At 41.0% G+C, this 17,826-nt stretch overlaps 1 protein-coding gene across 1 annotated transcript; it reads right to left on the bottom strand.

The window, feature by feature from the left end:
- Nucleotides 1-1,857: 1,857 nt before the first annotated feature.
- Nucleotides 1,858-12,177, bottom strand: psip1a (PC4 and SFRS1 interacting protein 1a). Its single transcript, XM_085355832.1, has 17 exons — nt 12,051-12,177; nt 11,607-11,696; nt 11,398-11,474; nt 10,907-11,045; nt 10,436-10,525; nt 9,998-10,093; nt 8,986-9,045; nt 8,788-8,848; nt 8,421-8,514; nt 8,040-8,211; nt 7,859-7,938; nt 7,705-7,760; nt 7,447-7,517; nt 6,839-6,940; nt 6,546-6,747; nt 3,825-3,921; nt 1,858-1,967 (listed from the first exon to the last, which is right to left on the bottom strand). The coding sequence occupies exons 2-17, from the start codon at nt 11,676-11,678 to the stop codon at nt 1,940-1,942; spliced, it is 1,497 nt and encodes a 498-aa protein (XP_085211958.1). The 5' UTR covers nt 11,679-11,696; nt 12,051-12,177; the 3' UTR covers nt 1,858-1,939.
- Between the last annotated feature and the right edge of the window lie 5,649 nt (nt 12,178-17,826).

Genomic DNA, 17,826 nt, shown 5'->3' with positions numbered 1-17,826 from the left:
CTTAAAAAGTGCTTGAATTTGATGCTGAAAAAGGTGTCGTAAGTCCTTAGAAAACAGACAAAAACTCCAGCACATACCTGATACAGAACCCGAGTGATGCATCTGGATTAAGGCTAATCTATTGTTCACTGAAACCATCAGAAATGGCCTCAGTGGAAAAGCAGCTGTCAAGAAGGCATCCTTAAGAGAAAAAGGTAGAGGTATGCTAAACTGCACAATAACTGGACTGAAATTCAGTGTCATGTACGTATCATATACGGAGGTACATTGACGGAGGTAAGTCTTTCAGTAGGACAATGATCCCAAACACTGCTAAAGCAGTAAAAAACATACCTGGACTGAAAAACAATGGAAAACTATCGGTCATGGATTGGCCTCCCCAGAGCCCAGACCTCAGAACTATTCCTGAAGACTACTTAAAGAAATTAGATAAATGCTTGCCTAAGAGAGTTCAGGCTTTGTTGAAGAATAAAGGTAACTAAACCTAAACTATTGACTTTAGGGTTGTTGGAATTTTAAGAACTTTTTGCCTTATATCCTCCTGAGAACTGAGGAAAAAACAATCTTCCCATTGAACTTTTTGTGATTTCCCTTCTCTGGAGCTAAAGGAGTCCACCCAAACACATGAGATATCAATGGAACACCCTGTATGTCCTCCATTTAGTACATCAGGACTTAGTAGGGTTGCTCAAATAAGTCAACAATGGGCTGGGAGGTCAGTTCCTTGATCCTTAATATACAAATTCTCATGACCATTGATTAAAGCCCAGATGAACAGAATCAATGTTTGGGGATTCTCAGGAGGATATACTATTCCTTCATGTATTTTTGTACACATTTGAATAAATCACTGCAGTTTTGTCCCATTTTTCTAGCAAAAATATTAAGAAATGAAGGATGGCTCAAGACTTTTACACAGTACTTCTAAGCTTTTGATGAAGCCTTTCGGCTTTGAGTGACTCTTACAAACACAAACACAGTCAAACACAATCAGCTAACACATCCATTGGTTTACCAAGAAAAAAAGCGCACAATCCAAGTTCAACATGTTTATTTGATTTTTCTTTTTTTAAATGGCAGCAACAGAACAACAATAACCGCTATGGTTAAACAGGCAAAAAGAAAAAATCTAAGAAAAATCCAGATGACAGAAAGTGGACTAATCTTTGTTTAATATTATCACACAATATCTGTGCTATCAGCTTTAAAAACTACAGTTGTACTACAGCTACCACTTTGTTATTGGATGCTGAAACAGGTCATCAGACAGGCACAAAAATACTCTTATTTACATCTATGTAAAAAACAAAAAAAGAAAAACCTAAAACAGGCGCTGACTAGAAATTAAAGCATTTTCTTGGCTAGAAACTTTGGCAATCTCCACAATTATGTTTTCGTGCATCTGAAGTGGACATGTATGAAACACGCTTTACAGAGTTAACACATCTACTGCTATTAGACATTTTCAAGGTGCTTCTACCTACAGATAATCGTCTGTATTTCCCATAATTGAGGCTAAGATCCACCTGTCGAATCAGTAAATGCTCCAACAATCAAAACCATCTCCACCAGCTGAACCCCCCACCCCCCACCCCCACCAGATGGTTCCCGCACTAACTCTCTCCCATCCTCGTTAAAGTTTGACAAACTCAAGGTTGCAGATTTACAAGTCGTGTCACTACTCAAACAGATGCATCTAAGCAGAAGGTGTCTAGAAGTTAAAGATTACAGACAGCATAAAAATAAAATATATGCACTCAGTCGCGATCCTGGAGTTGGGCTGATGAAAGCTTTCAGCAGCAGCAATGCAGAAAAACAACAACAAATCAATTAAACTGGTAACCAGTGGTTGTCATCAGTCACAAACTGGGCACGAGATCTCACGTGATCAGCCCAGTTTTACAGCAGCAAATCTCCCTTCTTCAGGCCTGCAAGACACTCAAGTGGACTCCTGAGTTTTCGGGGCACTACAGTCCAAAATAAAGAATAAAGGGATAAAGGTTAAAACAGTTCATTAAAAAATAGTGAGGATAAAGTCTTGATATTTTATATTTACTCATTTATTTTTAGTAAAAATCCTTGGAAGACCAAACGTTATCCTTCTAACATGTATGGCTCATGTAGCACTTGTGCACAATCAATGGAAACTAAAATCATCAACCCTTGTGAAGGCTAGATTCAAAATCATACATGTGCCTGGGGATGCTGTTTGTTGTTTCTTCTCTCAAACACCATCATAAAGTTCGCGGATGACACCACAGTGGTTGGACTCATCTCAAGGGGGGATGAGTCGGACTACAGAGATGAGGTCAACAGACTGACTGAGTGGTGTTCAGTTAACAACCTCCAACTGAACACCACGAAAACTAAAGAACTTATCTTGGACTTGAGGAAGGGCAGAGCAGACCCGGCCCCACTTTACATTCACGGGAACTGTGCAGAGAGGGTACACTCCATGAGGTTTCTGGGCGTGCAGATCTCTGATGACCTCTCCTGGACTGCAAATACTACGGCGGTGGTTAAAAAGGCCCAGCAGCGTCTCCACTTTCTGAGAGTGCTCAGGAGGAACAACCTGGAGGAGAGGCTGCTGGTGACATTTTACAGAGCCACCATAGAGAGCATCCTAACGTACGGCATAACAACATGGTATGCAGGGTGCTCAGCTGCGAACAGGAAAGTACTGCAGAGGGTCATCAACACAGCCCAGAAGATCACTGGCTGCTCTCTGCCCAGCCTGGAGGTCACTGCAAACTCTCGGTACCTCAGCAGAGCTGGCAATATCATCAAGGACCACTCTCACCCCAGCAACCAACTGTTTGAACTATTACCGTCAGGCCGACGGTACAGGTCACATAAAACCAGGACAAACAGATTCAGGGATAGCTTCTTTCCCAGAGCTACCACCGTAGTAAATAAGCACAAAAACAATTGAACCTATTCCATACCGTCACTGTCATTATATTATGCTGCTATTCATACTGTCATTATATTAATGCTGCTATCCTGTATATATTGTACATACTATTGTCTGAGTACTTACGATTGTTTTTTTGTACTTTTTATATTTTACATTTATATTTATTATTGAAACTTGCACCAAGGGAGTGGCACTCCAATTTCGTTGTACTCTGTACAATGACAATAAAGGCTATTCTATTCTATTTTCCAGTGCACCTGTATTTAATTTGCACCAAAGCAGATGAAATCACAGTGCTTGATCCTTCCTAACTGGACAGACTGAAATCCCTGCAGTTTAACTGACTCTGTGTTAGACTGTGATGATCAAGAGCTACAGTGTATTTGAGAAACTGAATTTCAATGTTATATTTTACTAATGCTCTTTATTTAAAAAAACAAAAACAAAACAGAAACATAGGAACAGAAGTTCCAGTCCCCTTTAACATCAAATCTCTTAAATATTTGAATGCATTTTCAAATGCCTACTTTAAGTCATGAGCAGGAGGCAAGGGCCTTGATTCTGTTAATGGAAGTAAGAAAACTTTATCAAATCAGCACATAACAAAATAAGCTCTAAAGGCTTTATTTCCTTCATTGATTTTGTGACTTGTATGAACCTCAAAGACGAGGTGGGAGTGGGCAGGTATCACACAGCACCTTCCAGGATGACCTTTTGTATAATAGACCAAGAGGGGGAAAAAGTTAACAACCCACATGTGTGGCACTGCCCTGAAAACTATGTATACATTATGAATTGGAGTTATATAACCAGCACTAATGGGTTCAACTGATTTACACTGACAGTTTCTGTTGAGGCCATCAAGCATGCAGGAGGATCACAATCAAGCTTGTGTTCTCAAAGCTACCTTTGATTCTCTCCTGCTGAAGCATCTTCGGGAAGCCTCTCTCTCTCCATCTCCTGCTTCTTCTCGTCGGGGCCGACATCACCATTTGTCACTTTGTCTGTTCGGCAGAGACGCACAGGCTGAGTCAAACAGAGTCATCGCTGCACAACCTGAGCCATGACAGGAGCATGTGATGGCACATGACCGGTCAGGATCTTACAAAAATAAATACGATTTTCTATCCATTTGACATGCTATGCACTTTAAAAAAAAAGACCTTTCATAAAAGGCACACATTTTGATAGTAGTACTGTATTTTCAAGCAAGGATGCGGTAATTAAGGTTAGTTTTTCTGGAAAGGATGCAAACCACACTGATCCTGTGACGTCCCCCTGGGAAGGGGAGAAGAAGCTGATAGCAAAGGATCACTGTTTCTGTTTACTGGTATTTATAAGTGTGTTAGAAGTTCAAAATGAATTTAAAATAATGAGCAGAAAGTCCTAGATGCAACTTTATCCCATTTCTGTTACTGTATTCCCTTGCAGTCATCAAAATAGCTTATAGGTATCTTATTTCCATATACCAGTTACCATCATCACTAGCTTGTGCCCAGGGCTCAGTCACGCCCTTAAAGGCTGAATACGTAGTAAGCGCAAACCTTCTGCTTAACGTAATGGAAAGAGATCTGTGTTGCCTTAACTGACAGAAAACTGACATTTTCTGTTATTTCTGCCATTTCCACACAATTTGATAAAAACTTTCTCCTACTCACCGTTATAAGAATAAAATCCATCAGACAACATACTGTATATAAAGGATGGATGCAGCTACCATGACTACACCTACTGGTTAGTGACATTGTCTTGAGAAACCCTGATCTGAGTTCTTTAGCCTTTGCCATCTTAGTGTTTTAAAAGCATATGTCACAAGTATCTGAGGGACACTGCACACTCTCCAACTAGCAATCTTGTTTCATTCTTGTTCTAAAGTTCAGTGGGGGACCATAATTTCCTAAATGACTGTCACATTGTAATAAACAAGATTCCAAACCAGGGACTAAAATCATCTCATCGGGGCAGTCATTAGTCATTGAGAATGGGAGGCGAGGGTTGTTTTCCTTGAAGCCAGAGGAGTCGGCTCCTGGTGGCCAGCAAATGCAGGTTTAAGGCACCTGCACAGAGACTTCACTTTTCAGACCTTTTACATACCATCTGTATCAACCCATAATAAATGTGCATTACTTTCTGTAGAAACATGCTTTTTAGCATCTGTGCCTGTTTGCCAGTCTGGCATATTTTGGTAAATGAAAACAGGTCAAAATATCTTCATATCACTCTGTAACTTTATCATTGTATGCACTGCACCTCTGTTTAGGAATCAGTGATGTTCTTGATTTATTGTGAAATGTTCCATCCAGGAGCTGTGTGTGGTGCTCCGCAGCAGGGAAACAGATCTGCATCATCAGTCCTAAAGAATCATTACAATCCTGCAAATCACTGGATGGAGAGCAGCCATCATATTGGGCTATTTGGCTCGACTTGACTCGGTTTTGGTCGTTTTTCATGACAACCGAGCACCACCTAATATCCGTGGGGTTGTTATATCAGCTGACAGTCCCGTGATGTCATTTGCAAGAACGCCAAAACAAAGGGGGACGTCAAGGCGATGGTATACCGGCTGCTCAGTTTATGGCTTTTTGTCAGACTCGAGGACCACAGTGGTGTTTTTTTATGACACCATTTCCCCTCATGTTGATTTTCATGTGGGAGAAACTCTTGTGATTTATTGAGTAATTTATTGAGTTGACTAGCCAATCAGTGGTGTGCAGTCTGTTGACATCACATTTTCAGATCACTGTGAACTCTGGCTGAGTAGGTAGTAAAAAAGTGCCTGGTAGCAGGTACTATCACCTACTGGAAAACGCCCCGAAAAACCAAGTCGAGGCGTGCATGGATAAGACCTCCAATTAAGGTAAACTTTTATTGGCACCAGTCAAGTGGAAAACCTCTCTCACTGAGCTCACATGCTGCAGTTATACCAGCTTTAATACCAATGTCTGCATTGACAGTTAATGTGGTGAGGAGCTGTTAAACCACAGTGAGTCGTTGACTCTTTGACTCACTCATAAACCTTTGATCGGCTCCCCTGAACTACAAAGACAGAACCCTAAATAACTGACACCTCAGGCAGATTTTCTAATACAATGTCAGTGGCATAATACAGGAAAAAATATACAAGCTCCAAGGACCATATATAAAGCTTCCAAGTACAAGGAGCTGCTGGTGTCAAAGTTCTTAGAATTATATTTCAACAGAATCCCTCAAGATTAAGATTATAATCTGATAAAGATCAAAGTTATTCACAAAACACATACCCCTTATGAAAGCTCTTAGATAAAATGGTAGTTCTTAAACAGAGCACAAAAGTAAGAGAAATATGCTCCAAGGGAAGACAGTTAGTGAAATGTTAGATCATGTATTGATAATGTTTGTGGTCTATCTTAAAAAGCTGTGCTCATCTCCCACCCAGCACAACAAGGCTAAAATACAAAAATGAAACACACACAACCATGGTAGCATTCACAAAGTCCAGGAATGGCTGCAATCACAACATAATAAGATTGTCTCTGCTTTGATGCAACATTTTTGCAAAATACATTTTGCAAGTGTCCAAAAATATATAGGCCCATGCATGCTAAACAGCTACTGTAAAGGTAGAAAGAAAGAATGTGATGATCTGTACCCGAATTATTTTCTTTGGCTTGTTCAACCCTCTTCAGCGCTCCTTTCTTTGCTTCTTCGTGCTGCCGTTGTTCAGCTAAAGATTTGTTCAGCACCTGGCTGAGCACACAGTCACCCTCTCCAACCAGAAACATGCTCTTAAACTTATTGTACAACATGGTGGCCTTGTCCATGATATCCTGGCTTGCTTTGAATCTGCGAATCTAGGACATGAACAAATAAGGAAGGCATTACCACTCATGAAATAACGCTGATGCAGAATGCATCCAAAATAAGACTCCTTCATGCTGTTACCTTTTTGAGCGTGGCGATGAGTTCGCTGTGTTTCTGCAGATGCTGGGTTGTGACCTGAAGGGCACCAATCTCATCTAATGCATCCAGACACTTCTTCACATCCTAGTGACAAGAGACAGGGAAAAATATAGATCACATGGAAAAAATACAGATTTTTAGAAGATACACCTATGGTATCAATTTGAGGTGATGCCAATACCACATCAGCATTATAATGAGGGGTAAAAATAGGAGGAAAAATGCCAGTTATGTTTTCCCACAGCCCAGTTAAAACTGAGTGAACTAAAGTAAAAGCTCATGTGCAGATCTGAGCCCCGACGGACTGAATAATGCAAGGAGCGCATTAACAAGGATGGAGTAGCAGGCTTATTCTTAACCTTAAGGTACCCACATAAGAGTCCAAGCATTCTGGCATAATTTAAACAGTGCAATAAAACCACAATGAGAAAAGTATGCGTCTATGGGTAAATACTATTTTAGTCTTTGATGGATCCTTTAGATGAAGCATTGTCTTCATCAGCTCAGTGCAGGAGAACACTGATTCATAAAGTTGTCAGAAGAGAAATGTGGACTGAGTAACATGTAAGATTTGAGTGATGTGAACTTACAGGGTTGTCAATTTTCAGTGAAATTTTGATTTCACTGTGCAGTCTCTGCAGTTTCAAGTCAGTTGACATTTCTAAGTGAAGAAAGAAAAGGGAAGAAAACATGATTATTCTTAAATAACTACTTTTAAAAAACTTTACTGAAATATAAATAAAAAATATTTTGATTGGTCACTAAAATCTTTTTGCACCTACAATTGACTTTTAGCTTGCCACAAAAATATGAATATATATGTTTTTTGTTTTGACCGCCAAAATTACCTTTTTTCTTGGCTCCTGTCCTCTCTTCATTTTTCTTCTCTTCATCTCTACCTGGTCTACGAGATAGCAATAAATGCAACATGTCATAACTCTATCCAGGATTACATTTTATCATTTGCTCTGAGCTTCTGATGACTACTGTGTATAAACGTACTCTCTCAATTCATCAGCTTTCCGCCGCCGCACATCTTTGTCCACATCTGCATTTTGCTGTTTCTTTCTGCCTTTATTTTTCTGAGATTAAGAGAGATTAAGGTACTCAAAAGCATGTTTTTATGACACCTCTTTCAGAAACAATGATGGCAGTGGGAGAGTCTAATTGCATAGATACTTGCCTCTTCATCGTCAGAGCCAGAGGAACTGTCATCCTTGGACTTCTTCTTCTTAGCTTCAGGCTCCTTTACTTCTGTGTCCTTTCCTTCCTTCTTCCTCCTCTTCTCTTCCTCTCCACTTTGGGTCTTGTCCTCTGTTGTCCTCTTTCGCTTTTTGTCTGACTCTCCAATCTCCCTAAATAAAAAAGAAAGAGAAAAATGCCGTTTTTATACTGCTGGGCCGATTTGGCTTTTAACATTCCAGTGAAATCGGGGTTTCAGGATCTGGCCCTTATGCAGGCTGAAGAGCATCAAAGAGCCACTGCAGAAACTGTGCAAAGAAAGCATGAAGCTTCTGTGTCTGCGTGAATTTTGTACGGTGTCTGTTGATAATCATGTAGTTACATTTCACTGCCGGAGCCTTGCTGTTCCTGCTGCTGAAGCAAAAGCAACTTCTCACTCTTGGGCTTCCTGCCTCTTCGCTTAGGGCCTTCTCCACCTAATCACATGAATGGAGACACACAGACGCACGATTCATTTTGATCATATGCAGAAGTTATGAAGGACAGCTGTCCAGTCCTATAATAATGCATTGTTAACAGTTGCCAGTAACTTTAATGTATATATCATACAGGCTACAAGCTGTAATGGGTATATTCCCACCTCGTTCCTGTGTATTAGATGTATTGTCATGAATATGAGCTTCTGATTTATTAACTTCTCATTGCTCCTACGTGATTATCATACCAGCACCACAAAACAAACAGCCTACCGGTGGGACTAACAGGACTTGCTGGTACATCATCTTTGTCATTCTCCTGGTCAGCATCACTCTGAAATTCAGGAAGAAATAAAATAATTTAAAAACAAAGTACTAAAGACCAATTAATAAACAAAAACAAAAAAAACTATAATTTATTGTTATTATACTTTTTCTTTTAAACTAAACAAATTAATAGCCAGTGCCAACCTTTTTCTTTCTTCCTCGCTTGGGTTTAGGTACATCTGGTGATTCTTTCTGAGCAGAGTCCTAAAATTATTGACACATCCAGTTATTTTAATCAGAACGCACATCAAATTTGAGCTTTCTTTGTTATCTCATTAACATAAGAAGGAAAGCTGTAGCAGTAAGAGAATGAGCAGGTAAATGTCCTCCCCGATTTAAAAAAAAAAGAAAAAGAAAAAGAAAGCATCAATCTGTCTTTGACTTTGGTGGTGGTTGTGATGGTAGTGGGGGAGGGGGTGTCAGTGGCACCATCTAGGGTATACCTGAAATACTACACTCTGTTGGGGTATGAAAACTTCAGTATGAATCAGCATTTATTAAAGAAATAGGACAACTTGTGAGCAGTCACAGCAGGAAGAATGTCATAGTAAAATAATGTATTTTAATTTAATTTAATTATGAGTCCTGACTTACCTTTCTCCAAGGTACACAGAAAGCCATGCAAAATAAAATACCATTAACTGATTGAAAACAGTACTTGTGCATTATATGGATAGGAAAAAGCAGGAAATGCAAAGCGCTGCAGCAGGACGTCAGAGGTGGAAAGAGACGAAGAAGAAATTACACTTTTGTGTTTTCTTTATAGCCGCACACAGAACTGGGTCTTGAATGAAGACAGATTAGATCTACAGCCATTTCCACTGGTAGCTTTGACCTTACCTGAGCTTATTATTATTATTATTTCATCTAGTGAAAACAAACAGACTGCTTTCTTAGAAACCTATCAGTTTCTAAATCAGCGATCACCTCAAAATCATTAAAAACAGCAAAACCCACACCAGGCTCTCCAATCGAAACGTCCAGCACCGGGGAAGTTTTGTGGCCAACGACAAGAATTTTGAGTCAAACAGGAAAACAAACAAACAAACCAAAAACTCGACCAATTAAATAAAAGCACCAGGTGTCACATGCTTTTCCCAAGGAGAACAGAATAACCTGCACCGCTTTAGGGCGTCACAACATGCAAAGTACGTACATCCTGGTCCTGATGACCCTGCTCAGAGATCAGAGACCCTTCCTCCTCCTCCTCCTCCTCATTCTCATTCTCCTGCTCAGCCTCACTTCCTGGAACCTGAATGCACCCAAGACACAGCATAGGACGCAGCGTGGTGGGGTGAACGAGTCTTGAAAGGGAGAAAAGTTAGCGAGTATTCTTCTGCTGCACACACACACAACTGTTGGCATAAAAGCCTCTGAAGCAGTTATCAAAGAATAGCAAATAATCTGTGAAGCTTTGGCTGCAGTCATATGGTTTTCATCATAAAGAAGGCAAGAGGAAGACTTGAGGGCTAGCAAAAAAACAAATAAATAAACAAAAGGATAGAAGCTGGTGACACAGGGACAAACGAGCAGAAGGTGAGTGCAGTGAAGTGAAATACAGTCTGCAGAGGGGGATCTGAAGAGAAAAACTTACTTTGGCTTTGATCACCTTGTCATCTGCATCCTCTTCTCCTTCTGGACTGCTGTCTGAATCCTTCTCACCAAAAGACTGAGGGGGAACCGGCTTCAAATACAAACAAAAAGGAATTTGGTTAAATTAAACTGGGCAAAAGAAACACAAGACGAACAGGGCTCAGAAGTAGCTGTGCACATTCAGTAATGTCAGATGATCCGAACAGGGCGGCAGGAAACAGGTAATTTCTTTGAAGTTAAACAAATATGACCCAAACTATTCCTGTAAACAAACCATACTTGAGTTTTTAGGTAGCTAAAGGCTAAATGCTCTGAATGCAAACTGGTGCCCACTTATGTTTGTCAGCAAAACAGAAAGCCGGGCAACAAGTTTTATAATGTATATTCAATCCCAATGCCCTGATGTCTGCAGGACAAATACTGGGACAGGTTTTGGAGAAGACAAAAAAGAAAAGAAAAGAGGAGGATATACCTTGGGTGCAGTAAGCTCCACTTTTGGGTTGTTCTCAATCTCCCACAATCCTTCATTGAATCCTTTTCTCTTGTTAGGCTTGGCATACTTCTCTTTGTTAGGGAGGTATGGAAAAATGTCTTTGGGGCCAAGAAATGCACTGCAGAAAAAGATGTTTGTATATTTAATACTTTTTTTGCTGTGTAGTATAAAGTCCGGTGAGTACATGCACTGCTAGGACTGACAGGTCTCTAAAAATGTTTTAAAAAATAACAAAATGTACTTCCATAACCACTGAAGTCACCTTCCGGTCATTCCAATGACTCATAAATACAATGAAAATGTCACATGTATCCTTCTACAGTTTTGAGTCAGCGTCATGTGAAACCTCTGTAAAGATCTTCAACAAGTTTACCCAGTTGAATCTCTTCAGATCACTCAGACCAAATGAAACATGCAGAACACCGTAAGTACATCAAACTGAAGGAGGTGTCAAGCTGCCTGTTACTAACGTTTCATGGGTGCCAAAGAAGAAAATAGGAAACTTGACGTTGGATGGCTTCACTGCACCATCGGGTACTTCATCGATCTGGCAAAGACATAAGAAAAAGCAGGTGTTTGCTTACAGCTGTAAATGGTAGTGGCTTATTTGCCTGGGTGCTTGTTTGCACACGATCTGCCTTATTTGTATGTCTTTCCACAATATAAGCATCGCACTTACTCTTGCAGGCCAGTGTGGATAACCCTTCATCTTGGCAAAAATCAGATCGCCAGGTTTCCAATCTCGAGTCATGTTGGACGTATCACCAAGCTGGAAAAATCAGTAAATTTAATCTTGCATCAATATAATGTACCACATTGTGATGCGTCTTCTCACCAATGGGAAACCCTCATTCAATGCCCCTCCCCTAACCACAACCAACATCCTCTGGAGTCCGGAGTTCATTCAAATATGACAGTCACGTTTGCTGTGATAAAACAGCCGTATATTATATGGATTTGTTTGATGTGTTCATGCTAATCTTATCACTGGCTAAAACAAGTGAAAGCCCGGTGTATTAACACGCGCGAGCGATGCAAGCAAAGCGAAACGCTTCGTCAACAAACACACACGCTAGCTAGCGTTTAGCCATTAATTGCTAACAAAACAGCTTCTTCCACTGACCTCTAGCGTTTAGAGACTTCCGCGGGGAAGCAGGCTATTTGCTGCGGTTCGAAAAATCGATAGTATATCAGAATTGTTAATAAGAAAACAACCTGCTCTTTTCCTTTTCCGCACACTCGGATGCACGTTTTCCGCTCCCGCGCAGGACGTCAATAGACTGTACCAATACAGTGCAGTTCGGGGGGAGTCGATTTTAATTAAAAGCCACTACCTGGGTTTTTCTCTGTGTATCAAATCGAGCTCAACCCATTACAATAATTAAATAAACGCCAAATGCTTGTGATGATTACCTGGAGTCTTGTGCAGCATGTATTTGAGGGGTAATAACGCTAGTACCCAGTTGGGATGGATGCAGCTTTAGTAGCCGTTAACGTCTGCGCATGCGCTTTTATATAAAAGCTTAAACCGATAAGCGCTGACGCTCAAAGTTGTAACTATGGAAACTTATAAGGGTCGGACTAAGGAAAGATACAAGAATTCTAAACATTTACATTCAGTGTTAATTCTGATCCAACAGTCTGATCGCTCAGTACATGTTCCTGGGACATGAGAGTCAGAGTGGGAGGTCGGCAGCTGGTCCTGATGCTGCGGATGCCATCTATCTCTCATACAGGGATGGCATATTTTAATCTTATTTTTAATGCAATATTACCTGAGAGACAAAAAAGGCCTTTAATTTTCTCATTTTATTGTAAACCAGCATCACGAGGTGCAAAAGCCTGTGCTTGATGTGGTAATCACTTGGAATATGATGGCTGACGTCCCGACTCAATTTGGTTTGTATTTAGTGACATCTAGTGGACAAATCTAGGTATAACACATTGACTGAACGCAGTCCTGAGTTTGTAATTATTACAGTAAAATACTTATGTGTGGTCTTCATTTTATTACACTCCCATGAAAAAAATTTCGGTTCCTGGTATTATGAGGAGTTCAATACTACAGTGCATATTGCAAACTACCAATGGACACTGGAATCTCTTTTTTAGAGTTTCAAGCTCATCTGTTTTACTAACTAATCTTAGAGTTATAACTGCTATTTTCTTATCAGTTGATGCCCAGATTGTTCTCTTAATTGATTAGTTAGCTGCTTAAATCTCCTTATTAATTTCGTGGCTCTTAATGCAAGTCTTCAGATGTGCTCTGTCTGACCAAAAGCTTCTGAAATTAGTTTTTGGACCTCACTATTATACAAAGGCAGTTTAATTAAGAGTGATAAAACACTGGAGAGTAGCATATTTACCTATTTCTAAAGTTGGCTACAGGCAATATTCACAGACACAGACATATATAAAACACACTCATATGACTATATAAATGTAGCCTATTATTGCATCAGCTTTTCTCACAAATGTAAATATTCTCTTCTTTGTTCCTCCATGTTTTATATACAGGCTGAAATGTACTGTAGGAAAAGTTATCAAACTAATAAAAATATCTTTCCATAAGTCATCCACAAGGCTCTGAAGCACTTTATACTACTATAAGACCTCAAATGTTGTAGGTAAATGAAGGTGACCTTAGCACTTGTGGCCATACAGATACACAAGTGTACATAAATCTAAGTGTGTGTGCTTGTGTGTATTATCAAGACAATAGAAGATGCTGATAGTTGAAGGACAGATGCACCAGCCACTTAGTCCCAGAGAGGGGGATAAGTGAGAAGAGGAGGCCAGTGTGGGCCAGAGGAGGGTGGATGAGAAAAAAGGAGAAGAGAACGAGGTGGAACCCAGGTCCATGCCCAGGAATAACTCACAGGAGCTACCAGGCCCCCTGCCCAGCCTGTGAGGTGAGAGACCTTAGAGTTGGATCCCAGCCAGCTTAGTGGGGTTCCTGCTTAGACACACGGCTATGGCAGAGGCCCGGGGATGAAGGTATAGAGAGATGACAAGATGTGTGCATGTGCATGGACGTGAATGTGTATCCTTCACCCTGCCAGACGAGGAGTTGGCAGAACATCCCAACCCACTTTGTCTCTGAGGGCCACAAAGTCCTGCAATCCTTCCTCACTCATTTGTTAACCTGCCTCTCTTCTTCGCGGCGTCCTCGCTCATGCTGAGGGAAGCTACTTTATATATGACCACTGCCATTCAAAATCACCTCCCTACATTAGTGCCGTCCTCTGGACCGCCATGACAATGAGACAGCCTAGAAAGGAGACAGCTGGACTTCATGGAAGCTGTGCAGCATTTAGAGCCACAGAGCTGCCACAGACAAATGGAGCTGCTTAACTAGCACACACAGACACCAAAAAGGTAAAAGTCTGACTCTCAGGTGAGCTCTGATGTTAGGGCACTTTATGTTAGTTTTCCAAATAAAGGAAGCAGGTGTTCAGAAAGGTTCCCTGCAAAGAAAAACAAAGTCCATGAAGCCTTACCTTATATTAAGCAGTGCAATCGCGACCATGGAAAAAAGAACACTTTGTTCTATTATGAGTTAACTGTGTTTCCAACTGTGTTGGAAAAAACATAATGCAAAACCCATGGAAGGCAAAAATAATAAAATCACAAATGCCATAAAAATGTATGCTGGCAATAAGGTTTTGTATTTGAAAAAAATGTTTTGAATTTCATGGATTAATATTTTATACATAAAATGTCATTTTAAAAACATGAAGCCAGCAGCGTATGAAACAGCTGACGTAGCTCAGACAGGATTCCTGCCCCTGTCCCTGCCTCCAACTCCCCCCACCAGGTTCATGCACCCCTCCAACACTTTCTAGACCTGTTTTTTTTAGCCAGCCACTAGATGGCCTCAGACTTTTCCACTACTTTCAGTCACACTTGCCAATACACCTGTTCTCTTCACCCCATTAGCCACACCACTACTTAACCAGTCCAGCTTTTATCGTCTTAGTGCTGTCTCTCACAGGTGTGTGCATGCTCTGTAACTGCACTATATCTCGTATTTATCTGAGCACATTTTGCAAAAAAATAAAATCAGCTTTTACTTGAGTTCCATTTTCCGAGGAGGACTTTTACTTCTAATGAAGTGATTTCATACTGTGGTGTTTCCACTTTTACTCAATTAAAAGATCTGAATAATTGTTCAGTGGCTGTGTAGCTGAAATCAGAGGACAAAAGTGGGAGCAGAGCCACAAAATCCTCTTATGGGGGTTTTAAAAAAATAGCTTTAAGAAAACAACGTGTTCCAGTAGAGTATCATAAAACATCGGAATAGTTTGCATTTAGATTTAAAATTACATTAATTAAAAAAGTTTAAATCTACACAATAAAACTTCTGTTCTGTGCAAGTTGGTTAAGCTCGTGCATATTTCATGTGCAATCAAGCTTTTTGTGCTTGTATCTGAAGGCGTGTGCACATTGGTTGTTTGACTAAACCTATCCCTAATATATAGATAAGCTGCTAAGACAAAAATTAGAGTCCACGTCTGTCAGGTTTGTAGCTCCAGATTGCCAAATCTGTACAAGCTGCATTTCCCCCCCTTCTTAAAGCCTTTGTAACAAAAACAAATACCCCCAAAATCCATAGTGTGGAGTGAAATGAGCAGAATTTAATTCCAAGCAAGACTATCTTCTGTCTTTCAGTGTAAGTACGAGTAATGTTGAAAATGTACAAAGGTTTTTCCCAGTCAAACTTTGATGAAATCATCGATTTGGGTTTTTGCACACTCCTCTGTGGCATCATCTGAAGGGCACCTTCTCCTGACTTGAATGAATGATGGTGTCCTTGAGCTTGTGCTTTCTTTTTATGTGCGTGTGCGTGTGTGTCTATGTGTATGTATGTGTGTCATACACATGGATTGGCATCTTTCCCCTTACTGCTGGCAACCCTTCAGCATGTTAGGGGAACGGCCGGGGTGCCACTGGAGAATGATAAAGTAGTCACAAGACAGGTCAGTACATTCATTAACACCGTGGCAATATTTGTTAATAAATATGGCTTAATTTGGCACTGACTTGGCAAAGAAAGCCTATGATGATTAGAGATGAAGAAGTACAGTGGAAAGCAGTCACCAGACGAAAGAAAAGTTCCCAGCACAGGTGCCATATTTAATGCAGTCTGGACCCGCACTTGAAGCTCTAATTCATTAAAAGTGAGAATGAGTGGGTGTTCAGAGTATGGGACTTCTAAAGGAGACGCCCAAGAGCTCCACACAATCACCAAAACATTCAAAAAGGCAGGAAGGTGGCGAGGAAGTGGGAGGAAACAAAGGAGGAAGATGGAAAGAGTGAGGGACTAGGACAGCAGGTGGATGTGTGAAGGCAGGGGATGACAGATGCTTCTGTCAGCGTTCCAACAGTCGCCGCTTTGTGGGAGCAGCGCAGATGCCTTCTTCCCCCCTCCCTCCACGACTGCCCTCCTTCTCATCCCTCCATCCCTCCCTTCCTCTCGACAGGCTCTGATGCGGGGATAACAAGACAGGAGCAGTCCTCTCAGCAGTAAAGTGACCACACTGGCACAGTGCTACATGTGGACAGGGGAGGGGCGAGGTGATGGAGAGGTCCAGGCCTGCGCCCAAGGCTTAAGGAGGTCTCAGTGGCGGTGGGGGTGTGGTTATAAATGTGGGGGTCAGTGCGCGAGGACAGGGGAAGGGCTCTCTCGCTGGGCTGTGGGAACCAGCTGAGACGTGGGGTCCGTGGCGGTCCTGCCTGTGAGGAAAGCAGATGTTTTCGCTCGGGGGTGTGCCAAGTTTGCAGAGCAACCTTCAGCTGCTTGGAGGTCAGGTCTTTAATAAGGGGGCTGGGCGCAGGACATTTTGGAGGCAAATGCTTCAACTTTGATACAACAACATATTAATTATAATGGTAGACCATAGGGCAGAGGGTTGTAGTGGTACATCCCACCCCACTGGTTTGGAGCCTCCATCAGGCTGACATTAGCCAAGACTAGCTGGCAGAATTTCTGCTGTCCCAGCACTAGCCCCTCTTTTTCAACCAAACCGCACGGATGCAGAGGCAGCAGTTTGGATTGGTGTAACCACGGCTGCTTGTGTCTGAGCTGAGGTGTTATCCAAACATGTTAGTGTTGCTCTGTAACAGAAACGGGCACACTGATGTGCAAGATCGCCTAACTGATTGAAAATTGCATCACCTCTCAATAAAGGCATGGTTTTGACAAGAAATACTTTGAAGGTATGTTTTTGGAAAATACAGCCACAAAGTAGAAACTTTAAGCAAAAGTGAATTTACCTGTGGTTACCGACACAAGATTTAAAAAAAAATTGTGGTTAATCGCGCCCGTGATTTCCAGTAAGTTGATTTTACAGGAACATGACTGAAATGACCAGTTATGGACCAGTTTCTATGTACTGACGCGGAACATGGCTCCACGTTGAAAATAAGACTGCTAGAAGAACAGAAAAAAGTCTGATTGTCTGTCTTTCCTAGAAACGTGGCTTCAGCAGTGATGAGTATAATTTTGTTGAGTTTAGTCACTTCCTGTTTCTCCTGATTATCTTGAACGTCACTACGGTCTTCTTCTAGCCTTCATTCTGTTTGTCGCCCTTCTTGTGCCACAGCTGTGTTCATTCACTCATTCAGTCTCCTTTTGCATTTGACACACTTACATGCTTTAGGTCATCAAACAAATTTTAAAGATAAACAAAGATAACCAGAGTGAAGACATAATGCAGTTTTTAAGTGATTATTTCTTTTATTAAGGGAAATAAGTTGTCCAAACCTGCTTCACTCTCAATTCACTACCCGTTTTGCACTAGTCCAGCTTTCTGCACATTTTCTTGTGTACCTTGTTTTCTAGTGTTGCCAATTTGTGGTTTGTTTTATTCCTCATTTTTAATTTTCGTGTACGACCT

This window comes from Diplotaxodon limnothrissa, linkage group LG6 (assembly GCF_057381915.1).
Source record: "Diplotaxodon limnothrissa isolate DT_005_m linkage group LG6, D_limnothrissa_male_GT1.1, whole genome shotgun sequence".
Lineage (NCBI taxonomy): Eukaryota > Metazoa > Chordata > Actinopteri > Cichliformes > Cichlidae > Diplotaxodon > Diplotaxodon limnothrissa.
The sequence above is the reverse complement of the archived record's forward strand: the minus strand, read 5'-3'. Positions and strand labels throughout refer to the sequence as shown.